Consider the following 9,967-nt stretch of genomic DNA (forward strand, 5'->3'; position numbering starts at 1 on the left):
GTGCTGTCTATTTCTTCTGATCATCCTTGAGATGGTTCTACACTTTCATTTGAGTCCAGCTGTGTTTGATTATACTGATTGGACTTGGTTAGGAAAGCCACACACCTGTCTATATAAGACCTTACAGCTCACAGTGCATGTCAGAGCAAATGAGAATCATGAGGTCAAAGGAACTGCCTGAAGAGCTCAGAGACAGAATTGTGGCAAGGCACAGCTCTGGCCAAGGTTACAAAAAAAATTCTGCTGCACTTAAGGTTCCTGAGAGCACAGTGGCCTCCATAATCCTTAAATGGAAGATGTTTGGGACGACCAGAACCCTTCCTAGAGCTGGCTGTCCGGCCAAACTGAGCTATCGGGGGGGAAGAGCCTTGGTGAGAGAGGTAAAGAAGAACCCAAAGATCACTGTGGCTGAGCTCCAGAGATGCAGTCGGGAGATGGGAGAAAGTTGTAGAAAGTCAACCATCACTGCAGCCCTCCACCAGTCGGGGCTTTATGGCAGAGTGGCCCGACGGAAGTCTCTCCTCAGTGCAAGACACATGAAAGCCCGCATGGAGTTTGCTAAAAAACACCTAAATAAGATTCTCTGGTCTGATGAGACCAAGATAGAACTTTTTGGCGGAATATATATATAGGGGTGTAACGGTTCACAAAATTCCCAGTTCGGTTCGATACGACACAGGGGTGTCACGTAGGGATGTAACCATTACCGGTTTGACGATAAATCGTGATACAATACCCCACGGTTAGTATTACCGTTTCATATTTTAATTATCACTATAACCGTATTAGATTACCGCGATTTGAACAACTGAGGATAAATAAATACTGTACTGCACAGGGCTCCAGTGTGCGACCAAATGGGCGCATTTTGCGATAATTTTTTCTGCCGGTGCAACTAAATTTTGTGTGCGGTCGCACTGGCGTGACCACCACATTGTTTAACTCATTAGCGCTGCATTTCTGTTGCATGTGAGAAACGGCAAACGAAACTGAAAGCATAATGAAACCGCGCGACTCGTTTGAGCTGCACAGCCCTTCGGGTGTAGAGCCTGGTTTATACTCGCCGCGTCAGGAGCGCGAAGCTGCGTGCAGCAAAAATGAGGTGAATATTGAGGAAACGATGGATGGGTTTCATGTTAAAGTAAAGTAAAGGACCGCTTCTTAAACCAAAGGTGAACATGTTGGTATTCTTGTGGGGGAAAAAACATGCAAGCACTGTCACCGACAGCAAGTTTAGTTTTACTTTTCTTTTTGTTTTCATTTTGAAAAGCTTGTTATCTTTGCTGTTAACCTCACGTTACGCTATGGAGGCTCTCTTTTTTATTTATTTGATTCCTCAGTGTTTGCTAAACGTTCTGTAATTTAGTAGTCGGTATATAATACAGCATGTGGTGTATGCCATGCCTCGTCTTGCAAGCTAGTTTGTCATTGTATCTTACAGTTTTATTGTTGTTATGCTTTTTAATTAAGAATAACAATGAATCCATCTTTTGTTTTAGTCTTAAAAAGTGAAATATGTATAGATGTATGTAAGCAAGTCAGACAATTATCTTTTCTTGTAAAACGTGACAACAAGATCGCGAATTCGTAAGTGAAAGCACCTGAAGCCCGGCTTATAACATAGCCTAGCAAAAGAGAAACAAAATTAAAATCACAAAAAATACTGATGAAAAAGAAGGGGTTGAATGTTAACCACTTTCGTTACCATATAACTATAAACTATGATCAAAGTTCATCAGCATGCATTGATTAATACCTAAAAATAAAAATACTGCGACCAAATCATGTGCTCGTGCGAGCAACTGAGAAAGCTAGCCGCAAAAGAGTGACCAGTGGGAAGAATGAGCCCTGAAGCATAAAACAGTTTTATTACATTAGATATTTGATATTTACATTAGATATTTGAACATGCTATTAGATAAACTGTTGTTAAAATCCGGACATCATTTGCAACGTTATTGTTTTAGTTAAACTATTTATGTAAAACTTAAATTATTTGTGTGTCAGTACTTTTTGAACATTTCCAGCAAATTTTAACAATACCGTGATAATACTGATAACCGTGATCATTTTGGTCACTATAATCGTGATAAGAAATATCATACCCTTACATCCCTAATAAAATTTTGAATACAGGAATATGATTTAAATAACTGAAATTATATGCTAAAAATGAAACTAAATCCTGCTGGCGGTGAGTCACTGATTTTATCACGGAGTCATTCATTCAATTGATTCGTTCGAACGGCCGAATCATTCAGGAATGAAGCAAGTGATTGTCTTTATGAACTGACGGAAAACTTTAATCCCTGGATCCATCGACATGAAAGAGAGAGACGTTTAACTGACGCTTACTCACCAGCGTGCTGACACTGTCACCCAGTAATTATTTATGTCACGGCCAGCGTTCCCTCTAAGCTGCGCGCGCAGGACACACGCAAAGTTGGGAAAGCCGTTTGATTGAATTCTAGTCAATATGAAATAATTGCAGTGCTCGGGCAAACCGCTATAGAGTTAGAGTTGGTGAATGCGGTTTACAGGTTGCATAGAAAGAAAATGATGTGCGCCGAATGAGTCGCTGTAGAAATCGAATACTTTAATGATTGCGGGTGAAACCGCTCAACACGAGAGTCAACGCAAACACAGTGACATGTGAAATAAAACCTCATCGCGCTGAAAGAAGAGAGGCGAGATTAACGTTTAACTGACGCTTACTCACCAGCGTGCTGACACTGTCACCCAGTAATTATTTATGTCACGGCCAGCGTTCCCTCTAAGCTGCGCGCGCAGGACACACGCAAAGTTGGGAAAGCCGTTTGATTGAATTCTAGTCGATATGAAATAATTGCAGTGCTCGGGCAAACCGCTATAGAGTTAGAGTTGGTGAATGCGGTTTACAGGTTGCATAGAAAGAAAATGATGTGCGCCGAATGAGTCGCTGTAGAAATCGAATACTTTAATGATTGCGGGTGAAACCGCTCAACACGAGAGTCAACGCAAACACAGTGACATGTGAAATAAAACCTCATCGCGCTGAAAGAAGAGAGGCGAGATTAAGTGCTGGAAATAGCGGATGATGAGCACAGAACGGTCACAAAACTCCCAGATATTTACAGTCACACACAGGTGTACTAGTAACTCTACTTCTCTAAACTCTACATAGATAAATATATAAGAATACACATGTTCACGTTATTTGAAAATATCTAGCTTACAGATCTCCGTTTAAATGCTTCAGTTTGTTTTCTATTCTGTTCTGTTCTGCTTAAATGCTTCAGTTTGTTTCTATTACATTACATTATATTATATTATATTATAAACCTAATAAATAGTTGACCTCAAAAAGGGAATTCATCAGCAATATCTGCTATTATATTATATTATATTACAAAGACGTGAACTGTTCTGATAAAAAAAAAAAAAAAACTTTTTAATAGAATTTCTTGCCAACACGGCACTAAAAAAAAGTTTTCTCAGAAATCTAAAATGCGCACCTTTGAGCTTATATATTATTAAAAACAATAAGTTAAAACATTGATGGTGTTTTATGGTTGTACGAGATGCAGGTAAACATAAATATACACTGTATATAAATATATTTATATATGTACACTACCAGTCAAACGTTTTTGAACAGTAAGATTTTTAATGTTTTTTAAAGAAGTCTCTTCTGCTCACCGAGCCTGCATTTATTTGATCCAAAATACAGCAAAAGCAGTAAAATTGTGAAATATTTTTACTATTTAAAATATCTGCTTTCTATGTGAATCTCTGTTAAACTGTAATGTATTTCTGTGATGCACAGCTGTATTTTCAGCATCATTCCTCCAGTCTTCAGTCACATGATCTTCAGAAATCAGTATAATATGCTGATCTGCTGCTCGAGAAACATTTCTGATTATTATCAATGTTGAACACAGTTGAGTAATCGATATGAATCGAATCGTGAGTTTCCAAAAGATTCCCGCCGCTACTGTAAACGGTGACAGGATTTCCTCCTCTGCGGTTGTGTTTCGTCTGTTCCTGCAGAGCTGAAGGCAGAGTTTGAGGAGTGTTCGGCTCGTCTGGAGGAGAGACAGCGGCAGGAGATCGAGCGGCTGAAGAGCTACTATCAGCAGCAGATGAAGGAGACGCAGGAGCGCTTCACAGCCGAGATCCTCCTGCTGCAGAGCAGACTCCAGGAGCTCACAGGAGCCCACCAGCTCTTCAGGTGACACCAGTCTAACATCACGCCACACAGCAACAAGTGGTAAAAAAACCAAGAAAATACAGTAAAAACTTAAATATTTTTACCATTTAGAATTGCTGTTTTCTATGTGAATATCTGTTAAACTGTAATTTATTTCAGTGATCAAATCTGTATTTTCAGCATCATTACTCCAGTCTTCAGTGTCACATGATCTTCAGAAATCATTCTAAAGGATTTCAGTTCATTAGATGCATATATAGGGCTTCATGAGCTTATGGAAGATTAAAATAAACAAATGTTCAATTCAGTTCAAGTTTGAATTGATGCAAATAGCTTTTCACGATGCAAATCGTTGCAAAGCAGCTTTACAGAAAATGAAAGTTTCTACATTTATATTTAGTAAATGTGGCCGCATAATTAATCAAAATAAAACTGAAATTGTGTTTTTACAGTATTCCGCCGAAATAATGTTAAAAGCTTGAATGTTGGAAAGTTTTAAACGTTAACTAAAATAAAATTAAAAAAACATATTTTATTTCAGCTAGTTGCCGGGATAAGATTTGCCAAAATAACTGAAACTAAAGTTGAAATAAAAATGATATAGATAAAAAAAAACTAGAAAAAGACAAAAACACAAAATTACTAAAAATTTTAGAGATTAACGTGAACACATAAAATATAATCTAATTAAGCAAAGTTATACAAAAATATCAATGATACTAAATTCACACTGCTTCAGGGTTCCTACTCTTTTTAAATAATGAATTTCCAACATTTTTAAGGACAGAAGTTTACAGCATTTCAGCAATACTTGAAGATTTGAGTGTTTGAAAGCACTATATATGCAAATTATTTCAAAATAAAACAATCAAAACACTTACTAACAAAGATATTTTATCTGTTTACTTGCGTGTTGTGTGATCGTTAACCGTCATTAACTGAACTGTGAACCGTTATTATAGTTAAACCATAAAAATATATTTTCGTGACTTGAAAAAAAAGTAAACAGGAATAAAATAAAATTTTAATAAAAAAAAAACACACACACACACACACTTAGTTATTTTATTTCAGCAAGTTGCCAGGGGAAAAAATTGGTTTAATTTAAAGTGCCTAAATAAGTAAAGCTAAAACTGAAATAAAAATGTATAAAAACTATAAAGACAATGAAATTGGCAAAATTACACAACAGACTAAATTTGAAACGAAAGCTGAAAATATAAAAATAAAAATGAATTGTGAATAATAATAAAAAATATAATAGTACCTTAGTCATACTAAAATATCACTGGCATGAAAGTGCAAATGTTTTGTACATTTTTTAAATATTAAAAATCGTGTGTGAGTGTGTGTGTGAGTGTGCGCGTGTGTGTCTGTGAGTCTGTGTGTGCGCGTGTCCATGCGTGTCCGTGCGTGTGTGTGTGCGTGTGTCTGTGCGTGTGCGTGTCCGTGCGTGTGTGCGCGCGTGTGTGTTTCTTTAAATATTAACCCGCGTTAAGAGTTTCAGCTTTGGTGCGCGTCCGTCTCTGCCGAATGTTTCTGAAGCGCTTGCACTAATGATAGATGCGTTTAAAGCCCAGAGCTGAGTCAAACCCTCACACATCTCCGATCAGAGAAATCCAGAGGCGTTTTCTTTGATAAGGGACACTATAAGGAGATATGGAGCTGTGCTGCCTCCGAATGGACACTATATGCATGCTAAAAAAAATTAATTTTTCTGCATTTGGCTTCTGTACTTCTTTAGGCCTCTCATTATCAAAGACAATATTCAAATGGATTTTACACATTTATTTATTTATTCTCCAGGGTTTCCACTCTTTTTAGCCAATGCATTTACGTGACTTTTCCGGGTTGCTTGTGATTTCCTGCGCTGATGATAAAGGATAAACAATTTTAATTAGTCTCCAGGGTTTCCGCTTTTTAAAATATTATAAATTTTTTTAAACAAAAGATTTTCGAACTGACGTCACTAGAAAAATATATATGCATGTAAAGTAAACATTTTAGATTGCATTAATTTTCCAGGTCTAGAAATCACGCTTTTAAAGTGAGGTTTCCTTGTATATCTAGGTTTTCCAAAACCATGTGAATCTGGAGTCAGAAACAGTTGTTGAAATATATATCTTAAGTTTTAGTTGTTTGAGCTCGAGTTTAAAGTTAGTTTTATCTTATTTTCACTTTATTTATAGTTTTATTGAGGTCTCCTGGTTGAGAAACACTGATCTAAATGATTAAATAATGCGTCAAATCTCTCAAAACCTACGGTGAACATGTCGTTTTTATTTCATTCTCTCCACAAAATAATTAGTAATACTTGTAGAAAATGAAGCCTGTTTTATGATCATCAAAGGTTTAGTTCATCCATTCATCATTTACTCACCCTAATGTTGTTTCAAACCTGTATGACTTTCTGTTTTCAATAGAACATAAAAGAAGATATTTTTGGGAAATGTCTTTAAAAATCTAAAAATGCGAGTCTGTGGGTTCTGATGTTCTTCACAATGTCTTTGTTTTCAATAGAGTATCCCTTTTAGATTTTCATGACTATTTCACTCCCTCATCGTTCATGCTGAAATCATTTTCTTTATGCACAATATAATAGATTTTTTTATCATGAGGTATTGCGTTGGTATGGCATTTATTTATTTATTTTTTTTACTTTTATTTTATATAATATTATATATAATATTTTTAATATATAATATAATATTTTTATTTTGTATTTAATTATTGTATTTAATAAAAAAAATGTTTTTAATGAATGAATAAATTTTTTCTCATCAAGCGCGGTGTTGTGGTGTATGAGGTCAGTGTTTCTGCTTTGTTGACTCTCTCGGTCTGTGTTTTCCCAGCATGCCGAGCGTCTGTCCGCTGCGGATGAGAGACGAGCGCCGTGATTGTCTTCAGGTCAGTCTCACCTCAGTGTTTCTCCCTCAGGTCTTGTGATTTTCTTGTGCTTTTGAGCCTGCAGCTGAGTGACGTTATGCATGAGTGTGTGCTTCATTCACACACCCACTCGCTCTTACACTGCACACTTTGTGTTAAATGTTTGGTAAAGTACAGTTAGAAACACAGTCTGAATGTTCTGAGCATTACAGGACCTCCTTTGGTCACCATGTGAATGAAATCTGCTTTGTAACCTTGTACGGCAATATTATTTCAATAACCGTTTTCCTTGGTAGTACAGTCCAGTTTAACCATAAACACATTTGTTTAATATACTAGTTTTCTATAAATAAGGTCATTTATATGGTATACAAAAAAAAATAATAAAAATTTTAAGTGTTTTATATTAAATGATAAGATAATTCATACTTTTTACTTCTCAAAAGTATAATTTCTACTTACAGTAAAATTATCTTGTAAATTTTAAATAATTTTAACATTTATATTATATTTATATATTTTAGCTCTCGCAATGAAAGTGTTAGTGTTTTACTGTAGAATTACATGAACAGACTTATCTATATATTTTGATTGTAAATTATATAATTTATATAAATTCATTTTTTCTTCTAAAAATAATAATTTCTACTTAAATTAAATTATGATTATCTTGTTAAATATACCCACACACACACGCACACACTCACTCACTCTCTCTCTCACACACACACACACTCACATACACACACACTCACTCACTCTCTCACACACACACACACACACTCTCTCACACACACACATACACACACTCACATACACACATACACACTCACTCACTCTCTCACACACACACACACACACTCTCTCACACACACACATACACACACTCACATACACACATACACACTCACTCACTCTCTCACACACACACACACACACACTCACATACACACACACACTCACATACACACACACACACACACACTCTCTCACACACACACATACACACTCACTCACTCTCTCACACACACACACACACACTCACACATACACATTGTGGCGAGTATTCCGAGTCCAGATTAGCGTCGCCCTGGAAACGCCGCTGCCACACTGATCACCGATGCACAACAACTGTGCCCGATGAGTGGCGCACCTGGAGCTTGTTCCCGCTGGCCTTAAAAGCCAGGAGAAGAGACACCAGCGGGAAGGCACCCCGGGAGATCGCCAAGGTGCTTTACAAGACTTTAACACTGTCTGATGCATTTATATCGCACGTTTGCTTCATTTTAGTAGGAAAAGCTGTGTGACGTTTTGCATCACCAGCTGAGAATAAGCAACAACTAGTGATGCAACAAAATACATTTTTTACAGAAACACCAGAATTAAAGTTATTTAGCCCAAAATATTTTTTTTATATAAAAAAAATATATATATTTCTTTCTTTCTTCATTTTCTTTCTTTTTTTTTTTTTTTTTAGAGAACCTGCATGGCGGTAGTTTAATAAGGAATGTTGTTGAAAATTTAGCTTATTTTTAGCTAGTGATGCACCTTTACATTAATATTTTAGAATAAAAAAATAAAATAGTTTTTACCAAAACACCGAAACCAAAATGAAAAATTTCACTTTAAAATTAAAATAGTTTATTTATTTATGTATTTTTTAATTTTAGTGAGAAAACCGTGTTTTTTTTTATGGTAGTTTTATGAGGAATTGCTTATTGTTGGCTGGTGATGCACTAAAATTATTATTATTTTATATTTAGCTGGAAACTGAAACCAAAAATTGTGATAAATAGCGCATAAATCAGTCTCTATATCAACTATTTGATTATATAATTGTTTATACTCCAATTTGTTGTTGAAATATAAACATTTGTGGTGGCTGTAATAAAAATAGTTTTTTATGACGGATTTATAAGACATCACTGAAAGATTAAGTCTTTTGTGTCAATTAAAGCAGCGCATTAATATAGAACGGTGATTAAACTGACTTGGAACTTACCTGTGCATTAAATGGTTTGGACGGGATCCAGTATTCAGACAGACCATGGAATAAAGTGCATATATTTATCAAAATGGTCCTCTCTAGAGTTATTTTTTCTAGCTGACTATCGACTGAATGTCTTTCCTGAGTGACATTATTGATCACAATCTGTGTTTATTGACATCTTTCCTCTGATTGATCGATTACATGATTCATGATTGATTTGAGTAAGTTGTTCTGTTTCTTTCAACACCTTCTGATGTTCATTCATGTTTATTTGGTGCTGTAACTAATAGTAAAGAGGAAGCCATGAGATCAATAGCTTCAACATTTTAAACTGTTTTGAATCAGTGGCTTCATGAATTTGACGTTTTGAATCTGTCTGCCTTTATGAATCTGAAATGGTGTATGTTTGTTTGAGTCAGGTGATCGTGCAGATGTCGGTTGAGTTCGCCCAGCAGACCGAAGAGGCCCGGATCAGAAAACAGACCCGAGAGGTGAGCATCGGCACGCAGACAGACAACAGTGAGGATGAGGAGGACCGACTGAACTCTGAGAGCGTGATGAAGGTGAGATCATGTGTGTCACACACTAACACCAGTTCAGATTCCTCAACGCTGTGCTTCACAAGTTCGGCTTTTATTATGGATTTTGTTCATTTTAATTCTTTATAGGGTTTAGAATTAGGTCATCGGTGAAATTTCACTTTCTTTTATGAATATATGAGCTCACATGAGTCTTAGATTCATTCTGCAGCTTGACCTAGAAGACAAACCATGTGTGTGTGTGTGTGTGTGTGTGTGTGGATGATCTATAGGACGAGTGTCATTTTGTAGAATTGAAGCCCTTCAGCTCACATTTACCACACTCACACACACACACTCACTCACACTCTCACACACACACAC

General features: G+C 36.2%; 1 protein-coding gene across 1 annotated transcript in view; it reads left to right on the forward strand.

Moving 5' to 3' along the window:
- The window catches only part of LOC107569920 (A-kinase anchor protein 9-like), a 76,631-nt gene extending 67,023 nt beyond the window's left edge, over positions 1-9,608 (forward strand). The window contains exons 11-13 of the mRNA XM_016256089.1: positions 4,030-4,210; positions 7,042-7,100; positions 9,586-9,608. Coding sequence (XP_016111575.1) covers positions 4,030-4,210; positions 7,042-7,100; positions 9,586-9,608 — 263 coding nt within the window. The remainder of the gene's footprint in view (positions 1-4,029; positions 4,211-7,041; positions 7,101-9,585) is intronic.
- The last annotated feature ends 359 nt before the right edge of the window (positions 9,609-9,967 follow it).

The sequence above is a fragment of the Sinocyclocheilus grahami genome, unplaced genomic scaffold (genome assembly GCF_001515645.1).
Source record: "Sinocyclocheilus grahami isolate Dianchi unplaced genomic scaffold, SAMN03320097.WGS_v1.1 scaffold1396.1, whole genome shotgun sequence".
NCBI lineage: Eukaryota > Metazoa > Chordata > Actinopteri > Cypriniformes > Cyprinidae > Sinocyclocheilus > Sinocyclocheilus grahami.